Source organism: Oxyura jamaicensis, chromosome 2 (assembly GCF_011077185.1).
Source record: "Oxyura jamaicensis isolate SHBP4307 breed ruddy duck chromosome 2, BPBGC_Ojam_1.0, whole genome shotgun sequence".
NCBI classification, from domain to species: Eukaryota; Metazoa; Chordata; class Aves; order Anseriformes; family Anatidae; genus Oxyura; species Oxyura jamaicensis.
The window spans coordinates 41,441,676-41,464,463 of NC_048894.1; the positions used below are offsets into that span (position 1 = coordinate 41,441,676).

The 22,788-nt window shown below is 34.9% G+C and overlaps 2 protein-coding genes across 16 annotated transcripts in view; both read right to left on the reverse strand.

Moving 5' to 3' along the window:
* The window catches only part of NEK10 (NIMA related kinase 10), a 97,116-nt gene extending 81,443 nt beyond the window's left edge, over positions 1 to 15,673 (reverse strand). For 7 of the 9 annotated variants that reach the window (XR_004747999.1, XR_004748000.1, XM_035316707.1 and 4 more), the window contains exons 1-12: positions 15,569 to 15,673; positions 11,849 to 11,965; positions 11,468 to 11,528; positions 10,453 to 10,583; positions 9,877 to 9,975; positions 7,059 to 7,143; positions 6,213 to 6,254; positions 4,769 to 4,847; positions 4,340 to 4,407; positions 3,247 to 3,326; positions 1,926 to 2,012; positions 390 to 614 (exon numbers count right to left, since the gene is read on the reverse strand). Coding sequence is in view for 7 of the 9 variants with exons in the window: in XM_035316707.1 (XP_035172598.1) it covers positions 390 to 614; positions 1,926 to 2,012; positions 3,247 to 3,326; positions 4,340 to 4,407; positions 4,769 to 4,847; positions 6,213 to 6,254; positions 7,059 to 7,143; positions 9,877 to 9,975; positions 10,453 to 10,583; positions 11,468 to 11,528; positions 11,849 to 11,943 (1,052 nt within the window). In the remaining 2 variants the exon portion in view is untranslated. Of the gene's footprint in view, positions 1 to 389; positions 615 to 1,925; positions 2,013 to 3,246; positions 3,327 to 4,339; positions 4,408 to 4,768; positions 4,848 to 6,212; positions 6,255 to 7,058; positions 7,144 to 9,876; positions 9,976 to 10,452; positions 10,584 to 11,467; positions 11,529 to 11,848; positions 11,966 to 13,905; positions 13,917 to 13,967; positions 14,007 to 15,568 lie in introns of those variants that run through there. The other 2 variants (XM_035316706.1, XM_035316705.1) reach the window with 2 other exon arrangements.
* Positions 15,674 to 17,939: 2,266 nt separating this feature from the next.
* The window catches only part of SLC4A7 (solute carrier family 4 member 7), an 88,132-nt gene continuing 83,283 nt past the window's right edge, over positions 17,940 to 22,788 (reverse strand). For 6 of the 7 annotated variants that reach the window (XM_035316697.1, XM_035316698.1, XM_035316699.1 and 3 more), the window contains 3 exons: positions 22,424 to 22,524; positions 20,893 to 21,000; positions 17,940 to 20,272 (listed from right to left, as the gene is read on the reverse strand). In XM_035316697.1, the coding sequence (XP_035172588.1) occupies positions 20,191 to 20,272; positions 20,893 to 21,000; positions 22,424 to 22,524 (291 nt within the window). In that variant the 3' untranslated portion in view covers positions 17,940 to 20,190. Of the gene's footprint in view, positions 20,273 to 20,892; positions 21,001 to 22,139; positions 22,192 to 22,423; positions 22,525 to 22,788 lie in introns of all 7 variants that reach the window. The other variant, XM_035316701.1, reaches the window with a different exon arrangement.

Genomic DNA, 22,788 nt, shown 5'->3' on the forward strand with positions numbered 1-22,788 from the left:
ATAATGTTATTTGTTAATTAATAATTGTTAATACAATTTGAAAAAAACAAAGAAGCCTTTAAACAAAAAAATCCCTTTAATGCATTCACCATTCTATTTCACTAAATAAGTGTCTAATTATAAGGAAACTAAGTAAACACTAATAACATTTATAATCTATTCATGCCAATATATACACTGAAAAATGAAAACCTCTAAGAGAACAATGCATAGTTGAAAAAAATCTGCTTATTCATTATGTTTTAAATAGTGTTTTAATTTTTATAGACATCATACACAGCTGAACAAAATAAAGATGCTATTTGATAAAGTGGAGTTTAGTCAAACGTAACTTAAAATATGAAACATTCTCACGTAATTGACAGGATGCTCAGGAACAAAAAACCTACCCCTGTAGTATATGAAGGAGCTGCTTGATTCCACCCCAAACACGGATTTCCGCACTAGTCTCAGGGTCTTCACAAACCTGTACCAGAATCCAAACTACACTCCACAGAAGCTTAATATGATCAGAATGGAGTAAACTGAGCAAAACTGGAATTCCTTCATACATTTTTACTTGTTCTTTGACCTGTGACTCTGCACATAGGAGACGTAACAACTCTGCTGTTAGCCTGAAAAAATCAGTAAGAGATTTTAACAATAGTTTCATCATTAATTTTTATTGCCTGTTAGAAAAAAAAAAAAAAAATGTATATATATAATTTCATCCTTCACAAAGAATTAAGTTATATTTACTATTGAATTTGACTAAGTTTTCCACTAAAAAGACAGCCAAGCATACACTGCCAGCATGGAGGTGGCCAGGTGGACTACAATCATTCAATCATTCATATTACTACCTTCTTGCTAATGGCATTACTACTACAAATAGCACTGCATGTGTGAAGTGTGTGTATAAGTATAAAGTCCATCTGTTAAAATAGAATAACTCCACAAACAATCTAGATTCTTCTCCATTATGTTTTGATTATGTTTACAAAAGGATTGGATGTATTATTAAAAAATTTTGTACAAGATTTTCATTAACTTCAGTGTAATTAAGATGGACTTTTCAGTGAAACTGTGGTTAGGGATTTTCACTTCCACTTGAGACCGGAAAGCTGTATGTATGTCTCATGAAATATAGGAAAATCCCTAACTGAATTTAAAGTTATTCATAACTACCATTGAACTTCATCAGCTTCCTGCCTACATTCAAATTCCTATTTTTGTAACAACCTTTTGGTTTATATATAATCTAAATAATTTCAAATGCAGAAACTAAGTAACATATTTTCACATTTTCATTTTATTTGTCTCTAATAATATGTAAAATAATTTGCATACTAGAAGCACAAAATCTTTTTTTAAGTCTTCAGAATTATAAATGTGGATAGTTTATGTGAAATATCAACTTTGAAGTCTATTTGTTTCTTACTGAAGTGCAGATATACTATGTTCAACTAGCAGGCTTAGATGAGCTGAAAGCAGATGTTTAAGGATCTTTACAATTTTGTGATTAGAGAGATTTGTGCTCTTATCTAGCCTCTGGTATAAACTATGGCAGCTATATGTCTTGCAATTTTTTACTATTTTAGATTCAATATCAAAGGAACTATCTGAGTTCAATATACTTTCCATCTAACCATTCAGGTTTGACAGCAGCAAAGATACAAGAAAATCTTCTGCTGTCGCTTTATGGTAACATTACAATTTATTTGCACTGCACTGTAGGCCATCAGCAGAGAGAGAAGAGACAGCCTATAACGGAACTACTAGAAGAGATTTTACTGTATCAATATCTGACAGAAAAACAGAGGTTTCAGAAATTTACCTTAAGAATCTTAAAGTGGCACTCTATCTAATTCCTCTAAATAAACATGCCTCTAAATGAAAAAGTCAAAAAATATTTTAACATAAATAATCTACGAGCAAAATCTCACCTTTTAGAAAGCAAATCGTATTCATGTAATATCACCAGCAAGTTTTCAACAATGGTGAGCTCACTTATCTTCTCCCTACATTCTGGACTACAAATGGATTATTCCTGGCATTTATATGAAATTAAATTATATCAAAAAACACATTGCTCTTTACCCCCTTTCCTTATACACTGTTTTGACTAATATTTTTTTCCTCAAATCTTATCTAATAACAAAATCACAAATATATAAAGACACAAAGATATGTTGGGTCAAGACTAACTACAATAATTTTCAATTTTCTCAGTACAAGAAAAGTAAACGTGGACACCTGGATGCACAAAATTAAAGATGAAAATAATTTGTTTCATACTAGAAATTAAGAAAATTAGGTGTACCTTTAGAATAAAATATAATTTAAATGAATATTTGTAATATACTGCATATACTGTCTTACCCAGTCAAAATGTGAAACATTTAATTCTGTGAAGAAATTTAAGTGGAAGTTGCAAATGTATGTATAAGATTCAAATTCAAATTAATACCGATAATAAAAAGAATTTAAAAAAAGAAATGGAATAAAAGAAATTTGGGAAAAGAGAGCATCCAGAGAAAGGTTAGTAAGTAACTTTTTATTGATCTTAACAAATTTTATTATTATTTTCAGTTTTAAAATTTTCCTTATAATTTTTCATTTTAAAGATAAAATTGTTAAACAAGTCTGGAAGACATTGGAAATTAAATCATTAAGAATGAAAGACGCTGTATCTCCCTTTTTCCTTTCCCCCATCCCCACCCACAACAGGGTAAAATAATAATAATAAAATAAAGTAAAATAAAATAAAATAAAATAAAATAAATAACCTTATTTTCATTTAAACCAGTCATTTGTGAAGAAAGGGTACATATATACATGAAGTTGAGTGTATGCATTCATTATTTACTACATTGAACAATATTCTTGCTTGCTATTGTGGGACACTGTTATATTAAGTTCAGTACGAAAGACCTTCACATACAGAGAAATCAATAAGAACTACAGAATCCTGCACAGAGATTATAAAAGAGATTCTATGACTCCAGCCATGCAAATCTCTCCACATGAGCAAGAAGAGTGCTGCAAGGACCAAAGTTTCCAACAGCAACTAGTAAAACCTTTTTAACTTTTCATTTTTAGTAATTCAATCTAAAATGAATCAGACTTCCTAGTCTTCCACAGAACAAGACTTTATTTTGAAAAAAAAAAAAAAAAAAAGTATTCCTCACAAACAAGACAAAACCTGTGTAAAGACATAACATTAAAATTTTTATTGTGAACAGCAGCACATTATGTTGAACGTACCTTTCTGCTAGGCTAATCAGAGCAAGAAGGGCACCTAAAAGCACATTACTGTCTCTGGCAGACAACAAATTTACTAAGGTCTAGAAAATGAAACATCAAATAAGACAAACGAACATAAATGATTAATTTTCCTTTATGACTCAAACATATAAGTAGTTATTTATTGAAATGCCATAAATTTTCAAAATAAAGTTATCAAATACTTAAAGAATACATTAAAAGTCTTAGGTACTTTTAAAGTACATTTTAGGTTCTCTAAAATAAACTCTTAAAGTCTTACAATACACCCAGTCTTTGGACAAACAAGGATGTTTCACCTTTTTAAGGATTCATCTCTCATGATTTTTTAAAATATCTATGCAACTTAATGTAACTTTGTAAACAATTGTTCCTGTGTAAAACACTTCAGAATTCTAAACCAAGTCCTCTTGAAGTTAAAACTTAATTTTAAGCTTATATTTAAACCATGCAATAGATAATTTAAGGCCATATACATATATATATATATATATATATTGATAATGATTTATATCAAAGTAAAATTCTTATTTGTCTAGATCCTCTAAAAATGTCATCCAATCCTATCTGATCTTAGTTGCCAACTGCAGCATAACAGAATCACAAAGCACTACTTATGCTGATCTCTATCTCTACTGTTACTCATTTTGCCCACAAGTCAGCAATAAAATACATTAAGGGTAGATCCTTAACTGAGAGTAATCTCTAGCAAAACTGACACACAATATTGCCTAAGTTAAAAACCAAAGCAGACATTTCAATTCATCTCATAATATACATAGTTAAGGACGGTGTAAACATGGCTACTGTTTTTAATAGGAATGAGCTTATTTCAAACATTTAAAAACTAATTATCTCAAACATCCAATAATCATGCATCAAGACAGTTAGTCACACACAAGAAATAATTTTCATGATGCTCATTCACGCCAATAAAACACAGAACTGAGATTATCTTACTTTACAAGCTTGACATTGTAAGGAACTTAGAGCCAACTAGATCAAATCTGAAAAGGAAAATTAATTTAGTTAAGTAGCTAATTGGTTATGATTAGTAATTTTATAAAGCACTTACTTTATGTGCTCCACTTGCTATAACCCATTCTCTTTGATCTTTAACAGCAGCAATCTTTTGAAAAATGTCTATGGAACAAAGGAAGTCATATATATTGGAGCTTTACCACTTAGTATTTTCCATTTTACTAATCAGATAATAAAACAAAACACCAAATTCTTTGAACCATAACCAGCTCATTTTACTCTGTTACTTCAGTGCATAGAGGTATTTAATGGTATTAAATTCTTAAGAAGAAACATTATACCAAAAAAAAAAGGTTTCGCTTTTCCACAGTTTCAGCTACCTTTATAATTGTGTGATGATGCCAACGATGAATCTAGTAATACCTTAGTTACTGACCCTCTCAGGTATTTTAAACTTTTTAAAGCCTCACATACAAATGTCGTAGGTGCACTTAAAATTTATGTTATCAGCTATAACACTTACATGTCATGTTGACCAATTTGTCTATATCATGCTGCTCCTCTCCATAATCAAGATAGTTACTTGCTACTTTTTCCATATACTATACGTGGGAAGAAAAAAAAAATAAAAGTACATTAAAAAATAAGTTTTAGTTCATAAATCTAGGGTGTTATGCACACAAATAGCCTGTAGGTGGTGCAGCTGTATCATTAAAAAAAAAAAAAAAAAAAAGTCTGTAAAGTGACGTCTTTTGCTCTTAAATTTCGCAGGGTACAGAAGAGATCTTTGAAGTACAAGAATTCAAAATGCAAGTGTAAAAATTCCACAAGAGGAAAATCTACTGAACACCCCCAAATACAAAGACCTTATTCCTAAGGCCATATTCAAGATACGCCATAATTCACTGTTAAATGAGCAGTTCCCACTCACTGAAGAATAAGCATTAAGAATCCAGCAGTAAAGCAGTGTTAACTTCGAAAAGTATTTGGTGAAATTCAATGTGCCTTTAAACATCTTCCTTCAAAAGTCTATAGGTTGTTGTGTTGTTTTTTTTTTGACTGAACCCATTGTGCTGACTTTTCTAATCTTTTCCCCACTTCAGGGGACATTTCTTATGCCTTCCAAAAGGAAAGTCTTCTGCTAAATGCTGCTAGATTATAAGGATATAAATGCACTGTGTACTAGTTTAAAAGAAAAAATAAAAATTAAGTGCAAACACAGGCATAGATTCACTTTTTTCCATAAACCAAGAATAAGGTTTTTTTACAGTATATTTTATTTATTAGAATAAACTGACATGCAACATAATGGGTAAAGGTACTGTTCTGGTTTAGCCTGTCAGGCAGCTAAGCATGACACAGCCATTTGCTCACCACCAACCCAGCCCATGGGATGGTGGAGAGACTCAGAATAAGGGTAAAAGCTCATAGGTTAAGATAAAGACAGTTTATTAGGACCAGAAAAGGAAGATAAAGGCAGTTTAATTGGACTAGAAAATAAAGGAAAATACAGTAATAATAATGATAATCATGATGATGCTGATAATAATTATAATAACAAAAGAATATACAAAGCAAGTGGTGCTCAATGAACTTGTTCAACATCCACTACCCAGCCTGTCTCCAGGCAGGGCCCCTAACCCCCACCCCTGCCAACCAGCCCACATTTATTGTTCCGCATGACACCACACGGTGTGGGACATCCCTTTGGCCAGTTTGGGTTGGCTGTCCTGGTTCTGTTCCCTCCCAGCTCCTTGGGCACCCCCAGCTTCCTTGCTGGCAGGGCAGCACGAGAAGCAGAAAAGCCCTTGACTCTGTGTAAGCTCTACTCTGCAGCAGCTAAAACATTGGTGTGTTATCAGCACAACTCTCATCTTAAATCCAAAATGCAGTGCCGTAACAGCTACTAGAAGGAGAAACAACTCTATCCCAACCAAAACCAGGACAGGTACTAAGAGAAATTTTACCTGAGCTAGATTTTCAATCCCACCCAAGCTGTGGAGCATTTCCTAAGAGAAAGAAAATTAAAAGACAAAAAAATAAAGTCAGAATACAAAAGGCACTACCAATGAGAGTACACTTGAACATAAATGCCCTGCTCATTATGAATATTGAGAAACCTTAACTCTAGTGATCAAAGTCAATGCATTCTGGAGATGCTTAGCAGTTTCAGAGTTACTTACAATAAGTAGATAAATAAAAACACAGAGGTGAAATCTGAAAGATTCCAAAATTAGAACAACAGTATAAGCATTGGAATGCATGCCAAAATATATATATATACACAAAACAAATACCTTAACAGATGTCTGGGGCTGTCTTATGAAGAACAGCTATAACAGCCAGAAAAAAAAAAAAAAAAAAAAAAAAAACTTCTGCTTGTTTGTAATTCAGAAAAATAGGCTGGTAGGAGGAATAGGTAGCTTTCAGTTTTCTTCAGTTAGTGCGTTATGGATTTTTTACATATCTGTACAGAGAATTAAAGTCAAAGTCAAGTACACAGTCTAGGGCTCTGGGCAATGACCAAGCCATCTGTACGGAGATTTATGGGTTCTTTATTAGGGTTAGCAACACCAAAAGCTACAAAAAACAAATACCAGAAAAAATAGTTACCCAGTAACAGTGCAAGTTCTCTATTGAAATCTGTTTGCAACTCACATATCTTTGCATATAGAAATATAGGTGCATGTATATATTAAGTGTGTATCCATAAGAATATACACATTTATATACACATGCACCAACACAAGCATATGCTTGATATTATATACATCCTCTTGCCCAAGAAAAAGACAATATTTTGATATACTGACCTGGTAGCATGAATCCCTTATTAATAATCTCAGGCAGATTAATACTCTAAGAAAATGGATGCATGGAGCTTGATTAACCCACTCTCTGTAAAAAAAAAAAAATACAAAACATAAACCAAATACAATAAAGGAGTATAAAAATACTTATAAAAAATTTTTGATTCAGGAATCAATTGACTAGAAGATTACTAAACTACAACAACTGTACAATATACCATACTGTAAAATTCTATGCTATAGACCTTTTATACTATTTGTATTCAAACATAGTGACAAGTTCAAATAAACTGATTTCATTATATAAACACTATCAGCCAACATTTACTATCATGGAACTGATGCAGGGAAGTACATGCTTATCTCTAAGCACAAGCTGATCATGCTTCAGTAGAAACTTAAGTGCTTGGACCAAGGCCCAAAAGGCAGAAGCACCAAAAGCACACATCAAACTTCAGCTCACAATTTACATTTACATAAATATATAATAAAACCACATGGGTGCTTCAGAAGTTAAATTAGCTAGATTTGAAATACTTATTTTTAAATGATAATGATCTATCTTGGGTTTTAAAAATTTGAGTGCTATTAGTCTTTGTGGTTTTTTTTTTGTTTGTTTGTTTGTTTGTTTTGTTCTTTTTGTTCGTTCCCAAATAGAATTTCCTCTTTTATGGTTCTGCATACAGTTCCAACACAAGACTTGGCAGAAAGCACAAAGCATCCAGGGACAGCAGTCCTGCATAAATATCGGAAACAGAATTACTATTTCCATTGTCTGTTGTAGGTATATATCACCATTTTTGTTTTGGAAAAACAAACAAACAAACAAAAATTCAGATATCTTTGGGGATTTTCTTTTGTTAACTGAGAGGACAGAATCTGTATCTTGGCAAGTTTCCAAGGAACAGAAGTCTATGTGACGTGGCAGCTCTCCTACTTTTTTATCATTTGCAGTGGGGAATAACGCCAATGGCTAAAAATATTTTGATAAAAATAAATGTTTTATAAGTAGAAACTAGCAAAATCTCAGCCCTTCCATGCCAACATTCTGCCCAAAGTAATAGTGTTTTTCATTATGCTTCCATACTTGGCCACTTCAAGAAGTGCATAACTTTCATGGAAAGTGAACAGCAACCATATACTGGTACGCATGAATTTGTAAGTCAAATTAGAAAATTATCTCTAGCTTACTTTAAATGGTGGCTCTACAAAGTTATACTTTAAAAAAAGCAATGACTCTTGGCAGATGTTAGTTCCTTTAATTGTGCAACACATCTGTCAAGTTTCTGAGGGGACAGTAATTCAGTGACAGTAATTCTCTGAGCCTGGTTAACATTTGAGAACCAATTCACGTTACTAGAGACCTTACTGTATATCCAGCATATGCCAGCAGGATTTTTTTTCTGCCTGCTTAGTTACACTCCTTATCCAAACAACTTAAGTTCTACTCAGTACGGTGTGTTTTTTTTTGCCAACAGAACTATCTCCAACCAGGACTTCTGCTGACACAGTGACATTGATAAGTGGTTTTTCAATTTGCACCCCAAACAACATAGCTATGAAAGCAAAAGGATGTAATACAGGTCAGGGTGACAACTTCTAAGGCTTTGACACAATGCAACGGCAGTTGTTCCAGAGTGAGGACACCACCACAGCCACAGTAAAGTATTTATAAAGGGCAACTAAATCACCTTTGTAAGGTGATTACTTATCCTAAGGGTCTGTCAAATTTATTAATATATGCTTGTTTCATTAACCTTACCTGGCTGCCTACACTTATAATACAAGATGCCGGTGTTGTTATATCATCATAATCATCGATGGATACCAAAGAAAGCAAAAACTAAAATATGAGCTAGGTAAGCCATAATGCATAAATAGAACTTGTTATTCTTTGTGTCTTCTTATTCTTAAGAAGTTGCTCTTAAACACTTAAATTTTTGGCAAATGAAACTGATAGCCACTGATAGGTACTGAGATCATAAAGCTCCCTTGTAAAAAAAAAAAGAAAGAAAGAAAGAAGGAAAGAGGTTCCAGACTTACAAATTATTTAAATGATTTGTTGATTTGTCTTTAAATTTCCTGCTATTTAAATAATCAAAGATGAGATAATTCCCTAGTTAGATCTGCAAAAGTGTCTAGGCAAACTGTGAATTTTATGGTGGTTTTCAGGTACTTACATAAAATCAATTTGTTACGTATTAGCACATTTAAATGTTCTAGGATTCCTCCTTTAAGCTTCTGTACCGTTTAGGATTTTTTAGAAAATGTAGTTTCGATTGAAAAAAGGAAAAATACATCATACAGCAGTGGTGTATAGTAACAGAAATCCTGAAAAATACATTTTTTTTCCAGAAAAGTCTACTCCCCTATTTTTTGAAAGTCTTGCATGTTTTTCTTGCTCAACCAAATGACGGCAGCATAAGAAAATGCTTTTCCATAAAATACAAATAAAAATCAATAAAGTGAGAACAAAACTATTTAGAAAAATAAACTATAGATTACAAATACCAGATACGGGCAAATGATCAAAGGAAGAATAGCAGATGTTAGAATTCGGTCATCCAATTTTTGTAAAATATACACAGTCCTTCTCCTATCCCAGCCACCCATGCATTCAGTCTTCAAAGCTTTAAGCCCCAAAATGATAGTTTAAAATATTACAGATAAGATTATGCAGGGATGTGAAGCTACTAGTTTCCACACAGAGGTCTACTGTTGAAACATGTATATACCAGGCCTTATCCACACATGTTGGTTCTCTAATTAAGGCAAAAAAGAGTGATCCCTCCTTGGGTATGAACGTGTTCAATATACTGACCTGCAGGTAAATCTGTTCTTAACTAAAGCTGTAAAGATCTCTTGAAACAGCTTATGTCTAGGATGTTTGCTAAAATTTCTCTCATTCTTGTAGGTCACACTAACAAAAAATATAAGAAAAATGCTGAATTGGTAATTATCTTTTAACAAGCCAAAACTTAACACTAGCAAGAAAAGTTAAGAAATATCATATGAGCACTTACAATGGAATAACACAATTTCAGATTTCCCCTAATAAGTATGGAAGAACAGTCTGTCTCTTGCATAACCTGGGACTACCATAATGGAATATTATAAGCTTTCCAAATAAATAAACCATTTTATTTAAATTTGATATATTAATTTTCAACAGTCCACTCTACTGAGTGGAAGCATGTATCAAATTTACAAAAGCAAAACTATTCACAGTTAGGTTTAGCAAATTAAAGGTATATAATTTGTATCTCAGCAGGTTAACATGAAAGTACAAGAAACACAGTTAAATACAAATATAAACACCTTCAACACCTCACCAAGTCTAAGACACACAAAGATGTTCAGAAATACACAGTACCACCGTACTAGTTCTTTCTTTTACCTAAAGTTTTCAAGCTCAACAGCTTCAGTTGATTCTTGCCACTGACCATGAGGGTTTTGTCCATTGCTTTTGACATTTTGCAGACATCTTGTCATGCTGGATTGACCACTTTGGAAATCCACAGCTGGAAGCTAAGGAGAAAAAGCAGGGTACTCGTGAGACAAAGAGTAGGTTTTAACAGTTTTACAATAATTTTAACAGTATCTTTTCTCAAGTTCTGGCTTGAACTATAGACACTGTTAAACTTTCCATCCATAACTGCCATTGTAAAATACACACACAAAAACACATCATGCAATACAAAACCAAAATGGACACTGAAGCAAAGCAAGGCTGGAAAACGTGTGGAGACATAAAATATTAGGAATAGTATATTTTCAAATTTATAATAGTAAAGCTTGAGAAAATCTGCAAGATATACTCATTTTCTGTTTCTTACCTGTCCCAATTCTGTGAGTTGAGGTGAAGATTTTCCCATGTCCTAGAAGTTTCATGCACTGATATTTATGCCCTGAAGATTTTTAGCTGAAGTGTTATTCTCCAAAGACAAACTGTTTATGGTTAAAATGCTGATTTTTATTTTTTTTTGTACTTTATTACTCTTCACCATGTTGTAACTAATAAAGCTATTTACCTTCCTTCTTGTGAGATTGTGGAAGAGTGTGGATTAAATCCTTGATGGTAACTGACTGTATGTGTTAATAGCTGGATACAACCCGCTTGAGATACTGACATAAAGTAATTGTTTTTCCTGTTTAAATAAAGATTATGGCAGAGTAGGATGAGAGTTGGCTCAGTTTCATTCTTTCACCCTTTCTGAGTAGGATTTGCCCCACAGAGAAGCACTAATATTGCAGGCAGATGTTGGGGGGGCACCATATCCACTACACAAGGTTTTAGTAACTTTTCATCATAATAGAGCATGATATCATAAGTATCTGCCACAAACCATAATCACCATTATTTATAATTATACAATTCTTCAGCATGTTTAATAATAGTTATTGAAAAATACCTGCTGTTTGCTTGACAGAACATTTAAGAGGGACTGAAGTCTTTTACGATCGGAATAATCCCTAGGATAAAACAAAATAGCATAAATATATGTTAATAGCTACATAAATGTATTTCTTAAGAGTAAAGAAGGTCAGCAAAGAACAATACTACTGACAGAAAATAAAGTTTTCTGGTGTTTAGTGTCCTCATTTTACATGGAGAAGAATTTATAGCTTCTCCAGAATGCGTTAAATCAACAAAGGTGTAAATAAACTTCGTGACCAGAGCAACAGTTGTCATGTTTATACTGCATTTCAAATTAAAGCATTCTGCTTTGGCAGCTAGTGCAAATTCCATATGCGTCCTGCTGAAGTTCAAACAAAGACGTCAGATACTATACCTCACCGAAATCCCATCAGGCTTTCTGTCTGTTGCCTTTTCTATGCTCTTCGGCTTTTTGTCCTGATCAGGCATTGTGTGTATCATTGTCATCATTGCATGACTAAGAACTCATTTCCTTAAAAATAAAGTAGAGCAGGGTTATATTACTGCAGCATTAAGCAACAAATGTCTACTTAAAGAACTAACTGAAATTACTAGGAAAAAAAAAAAAACACATCTCTACCATTTTTGCAACACAAAACTTTAGGCATTACATGAAGATACTCTTTAGAATTCCAGATACTCACAAGAAAGTAATAAATCTCATATACCGAAGCCTTAGTTTCCCAACACATTTTTGGTGAGGGTAAGTAATACCAGCTGTCCTGCTATTGCATTTCATTTTTATTGGGCTTTTTCTTATTATTTTTACCATTATTTTTTCACCATGTATTGGCTACTTACATTACAGCAGTGCTTACAGACTGATATTGAGGTTGTATCATAGAAGGTGTTGTCCAGACTACAAAGGAATCACAGAGTCATCTAGGTTGGAAGAGACCTCCAAAATCACCTAGTCCAACCTCTGACATAGCACTAACAAGTCCCCCACTAAGCCATATCCCTAAGCTTTACATCTAAATGTCTTTTAAAGACCTTCAGGGATGGTGACTCAACCACTTCCCTGGGCAGCCTATTCGAATGCCTAACAACCCGTTCAATAAAGAAGTTCTTCCTAATATCCAACCTAAACCTCCCCTGGTGCAACTTTAGCCCATTCCCCCTCGTCCTGTCACCAGGCAATTGTTTTATCATTTAATTACAAAAGATGGATCAAGGGTAGAAAAAGGAGGTATCTGACAAATAGATGAGATGCACACATCATGCAGTCTAGGAAAGAACCACAGAAATTTTCAGCAGAGGTTGGAATCCAGGTCTTATGAATTTCAGCTGAATGCCTTATTCCAACAGCACCCAGCTTTCCTTGCAGTGGGCCGTACTGCTTATTTAGTAGATGAACAGAGATGTAATGGATTGGCCTTGTGAGGGTCACTACCACACATTAGATCCACTTCAAACAAACATTCCGTTTATTTGCATCAGATTCAGGATAAGTACCACTTACTGGACAGGATCAGTACCACTATGATCCTTTCTACTTGTTTTACTATTCACTAAACACTGATAGCTTGGATGTTCCCTGTCGTGTCTTTAACAGGACTTTCTCTTTGACATCTTATAGCCTCCTTTTCTCTTTGTGCAGTGCAGAGTACTGTGATTGGTTTTTATTCCTCTTTCTCATAAAGGCAAAGATGACGATGACCAGGATGGAAACAAGCATGGTAAACTATCAGAAGCTGCTGTTTCACTCCTGAAAATTAGAGCTGTTTTCCCAGCTATACCTTCTCACATCAGGCACAGAAATACACAAAAAGCAACTGCTGACAATTCGAACTTGTGTACTCTGGGAAGTGTCCTGTACACTCAGTTCATCCACTCCTGTTGTATTAAACAAGCCTTTATCCTATCGCCAGTAATTGCACAAAGAATCAGTGATCTGGATCCCCAAGTAATTCCTCCACTCTCCTCCAATATTCAAATTACATCTTCTCTGTCTTAACCCTCATCGCCTTATAGCTTGTCCCCAAGTACAAGGGCAGGGACAATATACACAACAGAGCATTTGTCCGTGAGGCTTAACGTGTTGGTGCTCTTCAGCTTTCCTGCAGATATAAGCCAATGTAATTGCCAGCTGTGGTGAAAATGGCAGCCCCTGTCCCCTCCCAAGTTCAGCCACTCCTCTCCACTTCTTCAGCTTACCAGCCCCAAACCTGGGCCAGTTTAGAGAACTAAACAGGCAGAAAAACATATAGGTCTGTTTGTATGGTTAGTTTTCTAGAAATTTAGCCATTACAGTGGCCCAATGAGCATCTCTGCTGACAAGGCAGAGGGCAGGAGTGCACAGCTGCAGAAGGTGGAGAGAATAGCAGAAAATCCTTTCATTGGTAGCCAGTCCTGAAATCAGGTGGGTGTACTGGCACCACACCCTTGGCGAGGGGTTACCGAAGGAACAACCCCTTGTTTTCCTTGTACCAGCCATAAACCTGAGAGAAAACAGACATGAAAAATTTCCTTACCAATTCACACAGTGACTTGACTTTTCTGAATCGCTAAGTTAGTTCCCACCCATGCGTTTCTTCTTTACTTGTGCCAGAAGAAATTTCCATGGAGCCAGGCTATTAACTATCTTAATAACTATGCCCTAGCTATTAAGCTGGCCCCATGAGTAATGCATAAGAAACAAACCAAACAGCACTTGCACTTCACTCAGGTAGTGCCAGAAAAAAGACTTTTAAAAACAACTGAAATACATTAAGGAAAATAACTTTACAGTGTAGAGTCCTATTCAATTCCACTTAAAGCAATGAAATGAGAGCAATATTAATTAATTCATTTTGACTGGTAATAATTATATTTAATTATTTATGTTAACTCAATTACAAAGGAAGAGAGATGCATTCTGATAGCGCTGGCATGCAGGATTGGACAAGAAATGTTCCAGGAACCCTGACAGAAAGAACTCACATGATGAGAAACAGGAGACAAAGGAATTACCGCAACAGATTTGATCTGTGGCCCAGTCTAATATTTGTCTCAGATGACACAAGCACATAAAGCTTCAGAAGGTGAAAAGAAACCCCAAAATAAACAAAAACACAAGGAGGATAAAACTACCTCCACAAACTACAGGGCAACGCTTAGAAACTCACTTTAACAAAACGGTATCTTATGGTCTTTATAATCTTTATTAGCAATACCTTTGGGATATAAGTAACAGATACAAACAGCTTTGTAAGCTAACTAGCTGCTTGATTGACCTTGAACTCCTTTCTTAATCACTCCAGGGGCTGAGTTCCACTACCTAATTATATACAGAAGTTTAACTGGCTTAAGCTGGATAAAGAAGCAACAGATATGTTATATCTTGGCTTTAGTAAGAATTTGCTAGATAGGAATGTATCTGTGCTGGGTGAGGTCAGATGAAAAATCACCCCTTAAAAGAGCAGTTATCAACCTATTATTGTCAAAATAGACACGTGTTTGGAGTAACGGTCAAATGACATCAGAGGAAGATCAAAGATGACAAAAAAGGTTCCCAAAACGTACTTCTCCTCCTCCAACCAGATGAAACCGATGGGACCTCTGGACCACTTACCCTCTTGTTCTTGGAGGGGATGGCAGTCAGAAGCATCAGCGCTGAGCAGCACCAACCTAGGAAATTCCCGGCTCGTGAGCACGCACAGACAACGTTTGAAGAGTTTTGTGTGTTTTATCAACTGAACCCATATGGAAATCTGCAAGTTTACTATACATGAAAACTTCGGTATGCATGTATTTACCTCCTGAATTTTGTTTTATCACTTCTTTGAAGATTTTTTGCAGATTAATTAGGATTGAGTATGAGCTTTCACAACAAGTAAGGGCATTCAAGCCACTGGTTTTTCGTTTTCTCTCTGCACCACACCGGTTTAAGGGGAGCCATAAACGGCCGTGCCTATTCGCAAATTCTTGGCCCCCCACAACGTGTGGCTCGGGATTATTTTCGAGATCATAACTTGCAGATACGCTGTATCTCTCCTACCTGCCTTAACCCTCCCACGACGGCCCCAGGGCCTGGCCGCCCGCTGCGCCCCGCCGAGCCCCGATGGAGGCCAGGTCACCTCGCCGCCCCCCTCACCTGCCAGCCCCCGCTCCCGGCCGCTGCAAGGCTTCCCCGGCCCCAGCCCGCGGCCAATCGCGGCCCGCCTTCTTGGCGAGGAACGGCTCGGTGGCCAACCGCGAAACGCGGTGCTGCGACGTGCCCGCTGCCCTAGCGACCTGCCGACGCCGGCCACTGTTGCCATGGGCACGCGGACGCCACTGGCCCTGACATGGCAGCCGTATGCAGGGCCGCACCGCCCCCCCCCCACCCCGGCCCGCAATAAAAACTCCAAAAGCCCTCGAATTTATTGTTCGGTAGATTTTTATTGCTTTTACCAACTGTCAGAAACATTACAAAAGATAATTTTATTCTACCAGTAATTAAAACAATAAAGGCTGGATCTTTCACATCAAAGACAAGTCTGAGAGTCGTGTTTACTAGAGCAACTGAATAGCGAGCGGTTCTATGTTTGGAATAATGTTGTCGTTGGCTTTGGATTTTGTTAAAATAAAAAAGCATCATTGTAATTAGAGAAACAGTCATAAAAATTTGAACCGTACAGTTATCACATTTCAAATAATCAGCATTAAGATCAAAATTGTAGTTCAGCTACAGACGCTGAACCATGGAAGACCCAGTCACGCAGGAGTATCAGCAACGATAGAAATAAAACCATTATAAATCATGTGTCTTGTTGGTAAATCATCATTTAGAAAAGTACTGATTTTCAAACTCAGTCATTATTCCAAATAAATGTCAACAAATACTAAATTCAATATGAAAGTGTCTTTAGATCAACAACTAAGAAGTTCTTATACGTTTTCACTAAAAAGTTACAAAATAAAATTGAATTAAAATTCTAAGCAATTTGCTTTGTATTTATAGCACTACTTTTACACTGACTCAAAGCTGTGTGCTTCTAGTCTTAAAATCTGCTGTAAAATAAATTACTGTTGGTATAAACAAAGTATTTCACATGTTTGTACTGTACTTGATAATGAATTTGAACTAGATGAGTAATTAAAACATTACTAATCACATACAGCAAAATGAAAACTAAAATCATAGCGATGCTCATCTAACAGACTACATTTCTGACCCCAAAATCATGAACCATTTATCTTAGGATTTACAGAATGTATGTACAGGATAACCCTTTAAAATGGTGCAGGCTCTGAGACACGACACCAATTTGTTACAGATACATTTTACAGCATGTTGAACCTGCCTTTGCAAAGGGCACAAATTAGGAAGCTATCATATAAAGACAAAAAAGGAGGTGATGAAAAGTTATTGGAGAGCTTTCATTAGATATAGAAAAAATGGCTAACACATTTGGTTGAAAAATCCCACAAGGGGACCAAATTCTATCCTAACAGGCTTTACAACGACAAACTTGGCAATTTGGAACATTTCATTGAATAACAATATAAGATGTCCTGTTACAGCTGCAAAATTAATCTAGGAAGAAAGTAAAATGAAATCGGGCATATGTAAACAGAATAAAATTTTAATACATATGAAAAGTACTAAGGATTTTGTAGAATATAATTTAAACAGGAGACTGCATTTTCTCTGAAATATTTTAGACGATAATTTAAATGGAGTGGTCAAAATTAAGACCTACACTTTATGTAAACATTCTTATTTATAAATAAATTAGAAAAAGAAAAGGGGAAAAAAAAATAGGGACTTCCTGAGGTGGCTCTGCAGCCAGATACACAGTAGCACTAAGCTCCATTCCAGGAAACCAAGGCATCTAAAAAAAAAGTGCAGGGTTGTTTATTTTTCTCTGACTGTTGGAATGGAAATATATTGGCTTAATTTTTATAGGGCTTAATCCCTATGAAAGAATCAGTGCACAGTATTTATCACTGTTCTTTTGTACCCATTAAGGCAAAACATAAATCTACATACGGTCTGTCAACTATATCATTAGCTGTTTTACTTTAATACTACGCATGAATTTAAAGCAGAAGTGGTGTAAAATGAGCAGCAAATTACTTAACCATAACTTATCAATGGGTTTTTATGCACTTAATACCAGGTCTTCTTATATTTGTGTGGGGTGGGAAAAGTGCAAGCGTAACATGCTACGAACAAAGAACACTTGAACACTGGAACTAAAGGTCACTGTAAACTGCTTTGCAAGTCATGGTACTTCTGGCACTGATTAAAATGTCTACACAATTAATGAAGAAATACTGTGATTAGACGTGGGCTTTTTTTTTTTTTTTAAAAAAAAAAAAAATCCACTAGAGAAATACCCACTTCTTTTAATATTGGCCCAAACTTAACCCTTCAGAAGAAGCCAGATAAAAGATGTGCAGCACCAGGGAACCCTGATTTCTGGCATTAAAGAGTTAAAAATCTAAGAGGCTTATACTTTTTTTTTTTTTTTTTTTTGGGGAGGGGGGAGGTCTTTGGAAATCATTGTAGGGCTGTGAACATGAAGCATAAAATACTAACGGGAAGACTTGTACATGAGTAATGTACTGTGGATAACACTATGTAAACTGCTCAAAATAGTATTTTCCCTCTTTGATTCACTAGGAACCAACTGTCAACAACTGAGGCTTACTTTTTTTTCTTTTTGATAATGCTAAAGTTTTGGAAAACCTTCTGCCATAGTTTAGTTGCATCTCAATTTGACTAGAGGGAAAACATAGGTATTTTCTCAAAGAACACATACTCAAGGTAAGGCACAAGCTACACTGCTATGTAAGGAAAAAGGACCATCAATATAGACCATACACAGTATTAGTCAATTTGGTAATGCAGACCTCACTTGTGTTTTTTTTCCCTGACCTGAACCTTCACCATGACAGTTTGGGTAGGACTACTCATATTGCTGTACGTTATGATTTTTAGTAAACTGCCTTATCAATTCAGCCAAATGGAACACAAACAACAACAAAAACAACTACATTATATGTAAAGCAAAAGGTAACAGTGCGTGTAACTTAGCTGATTTTAAATATTTCCGTTTATTCTCACTGATTGGTTCATTTTGTAATATACAATCATCTTCTCTGTCCAAGTGTCACTTCTCTGAAGAGCACCAGAATTCCACCTCAAGTGGTGTTTTCATATGAACTCTGCCCTCCTCCAAAATCTTCTCCTTTTGCTTTTGTTGAGAATTCTACCATGCAGTCCATGGTAAAACTCCCAATTTTGCTAAAAGCAGAATTAAGCGAACAGCCATATTCTCGGTTTGAAATTCGCACAGATCCCAATTAAAGCCATTGTAATACATCCAAAAAGGGCTGGTATCACTTCAGAAAATAGAACATTTCAGGAAATAAAGTCAAGAAACTAAGGCATAAGGCAAAAAGAAAAAAAAAAAATAATGGACACTGCAGCAGGTAAGCAATCAAGATTTTCATTTACACATAAATTCTCGTTTGAGATATTGTAATGCTAAACACTAGACCTTGAAAATAAGTACAATAAAATGCACTGACTACATTTTTTTTTAATCAGTGAGCCCCCCAAAATCCCGTTTACTTTAATAAATGAATATTTATTTTTTCAATTCTTCTAACATGATAAAATTTTATACTAATTAAAATAAATAAAATGTTTAAAATTAAGTTGGTGTGCTATCATATATGCCCCTTACAATGGAGGAGATCAGAACTGTACAAGCAAATACCACAAGCAATTTGTAATTCATAAAATAATACTGATCATAAACTATAACAGAACTAAACCATGGCAAATTTAATCAAATACACAGTGAAATTTAAAATGAATTAAGTAAGAAAAAGATTTTGATGAGGACAAGAAATACTCTCAAGTGTCAGTCTTACAGCTGAGTATATCAGGTTTTCAAAGTCAGTGGAAAACGTAAAAACAGGAAAACAATTCAAGAGTGCTAGCGTAGCAAGTATGTATAACTTCCTATAGACCAAATTGCTGTCTGTAAATCCAATTTATATTGTGTAAACATGGAGTTTCCAGAATGGCAAATACTGACTTGGGATTGTAACTACAGTTACTGCACTCATACTGCTACTGAATGACAATGAAAAATCAAGAGTGTATTTAAAAAAATAGTAGCAGAACAGAGTATTTACATATATTTTAAGGATTAATTAGCCACCTGACTTAGGACTCTAGGCCATGTTTGTAAAATATGAGTGACAGAATCCAAATAACATTAGCATGTAGTGGAGACATAAAACACAGTAGTTCATGTTAACAGCACATTAATAATTGATCTATGAAATCACATAAAAAAATATACCCTGCAAAAACAAGCAGTAATTTCCTGCACAGAAAACAAACTTCCGTTGCGCACATTATAAACAGAGGTATTGCAAAATTCTAAGCAATGTGGACCAGTAATCATCAGCAAAAGCTGATTTAACTTTTATGCATATACTGATTATTGAAAATAATATGCATTCATTACAATCTTCCTATTTAAAAATGAAAATAAAATTTCCGATAAAATAAATAGCTCAAGTGTGATTACCACTCATCTGACTTGTAGGAAAATCTTCTCCTTATGTAAGCATATCTACAGTGCCCTAAACAATGGCAGAATTAAATACATATTACTTAAGTTGGAAATCACACTTCAATGGTGTAATACCCTACAGTGATATATACACACGCACAAATACACACAATTAATTCCCCTTGGTTCAGTTCTATAAAGATGTTTCAGCATCCACGTATTTCACAACAGGTGCATCTTCTACATTTATTTTCACACTTTCCGGCTTCTCAGGGCTGTTGAAAGCAAAGATGATCATTTGAGATATGGTTCACATTACTAAAGGTTGCTTATCAAACATTTTATACGTAACAGTCAACACAGCACTTTATTCAAGTATATTTCTTACACAGCAAAGATGATATTTCAGTCAGGTTTCATTTGTAGATATTTAAAGTGGGGGTGGGGAGTGGGGGGGGCACACGACAACACACAAGAAAAACACCAAACCAGGGAAGACCCTAGCATCAGTGGAAGTGCTGGACTTACCTTTTATTCCCACTGGCATTTGTAATATTCAGGACCAAACAATTCCCATGCTCATACACAGTCTAATAATAAAGCTTCTAGAAACCATAAACCCATCAGAGTACCATACAGTTGTGTTAAATTAAGTGTAGCTTTAAAACTATAATAATACATTTAACAAAATAACTAGAATTCCTTAGACATTGTTTAATTTCTGAATAGAAACCAAAAATTAAGTTCAAATTCAAGTTTCTTGTAACTGAAAGGTAAATGCAAAATCTATAAACCATGTATGCTCATTTTTTGAGATGTATTTCAAGAAATACGAGCACAGCTATAAGCTGCTACACACAAGACAGTTAGAAAATGCGTGAGTAATTATAGCTACCTCAGGTTAGCTCTGGTTACTTTGGCATTCTCAGAATTCATGGAAAGAGCCTTCCACTGTGCAGTTTTGGCCATTTCGTCTGATATGTTTACAATTGAGGGATCAAGGCTAAAGAACAAACATACTTTCTGGTTAGTATTCAATACCTTGCAACAGCATTATACTTATTGTCACTCATCAGCTACATCAGTTGCGCCTTCCTTCAATATTTACACAGCCACAAGTTGAATTCACCACTTACAAAGGTATTTAAACAAAAATTTGAAAAAGTTCAACTCGCTTGTGCAGCCTTAATCACTTATCGTAAAACAGTTTCTCACATAGATATCACTACAAGATTGTGAACATCTCTTTTCTGAATAATCTGTAACTTCAGAAAACTATTTAGCGTGTTCAGGAACAAATGAAATTAATCATACTGTTCTGCTAATGTTTTCATAGATCAGAATTATTTTTATCAGTTTCCAGGAAATAATCAAGTGCAAAAGAGTAGATGTTAATAAAAATCTGAAACTGGTAATTCAATTGAGATTAAAAAGTAGTAAAAATCTGTAAATCTCAGTATCTGGACCTTTTCATTTTACCTCCTGCAGAAGTTCAGCCTCACAGGTGGTGGTAAGCTTTCAAAACCTATGAGCTTCACACATTTACATGTAAAGACGACTTCAGTGTTGCCTGTAGGTATGTATTTTGTTCTGTTCCACAAATAAGCTTCAGAATCTACCCCAGGGGATAAGATCTTTCAAATTCTTCAAATCAGCACAGAAACATTTCAATTTTATTTATTTTTTATTTTTTTTTCTTTGTTTGTTTTGCTTATTTGTTTTTTAAACTCAGGAATCCGCACGAGATGCAAGATGGTAAAATATATAGTAAACAAATAAACACACAGTTGGTGAAATCATAGTTCTATTGTGAGAGTAATTAGCATCTCGATTTGATACAAAATGTTTTAGTGTCATTGTCATTTGAGTTGATAAAGTTGGATTAAGCCTGCTCTTAAAGCAGGCAATAGGACACAGCAGGAATATCTATCTAACCCCAAAATCTGCCTGTTCCCAGCCCAGGTCAGGATAGACTTCTAAAGCCCAGTTTTTTAACCTAGGCACCCTTAATACTAGTGAGGAAGAAAAAAAAAAAACAGACTTCGTCTGAAAAATCCAAGTGGCTGGTAAATATATGGCTCAACTGATGCTATTAGTTGTATTTCATGCATAGTAGCACACAAGTACTCCATGAAAACTGACCAAGGAAGCTTCTTCACCTTGAGTACAGCTGGTTGAAATTGAGTCATCTGATCTGTTCAAGATGGTCACGTAAATTTATAATTAAGATGCAGTTTTAAAGATGAAAAAAATAAACCAACAAAAATGCCACCTTAACACCACGAGATACACCTTAATACTTCCTAATCAAGGCTGAGTGACAGGCTTGGGGAAAAAAAATTAAACTCATACACAACTGATTCAGCATGAAGCAAATCACATCATTTGATACAAAACCTTTTAAAAAGTCCTGCATTTTATTATACCTGTATTTTAGGGTTTTTACGGGAAAATTCAAGACATTTCCTTCGCCGTATTGAAGGTGTACACTTTCATTGTCCCCTGTCTGAAGCATTCTCTCTGCTTCCTGTAAAATTTCAAGTAAACATTTGATAAAATTAGTCATGTAGCAGAAATAAAACAATTCTCACACTGACAACGTATTTCAATAGCGGTATGGGGCAGAATGGTTCCCTTAGGTACTCTGATTAAAACAAGACATATAGTTAAGACTTCCTTTTTTTATTACAAACACGTAAGTTGCAGAAGGGGGTGTTACTTTTTAAGTTAAAAGAATTTGTTGGTGTACAGTTAGTGGAGACTTTTATGGAGAAATTATGCAAGTGCATTA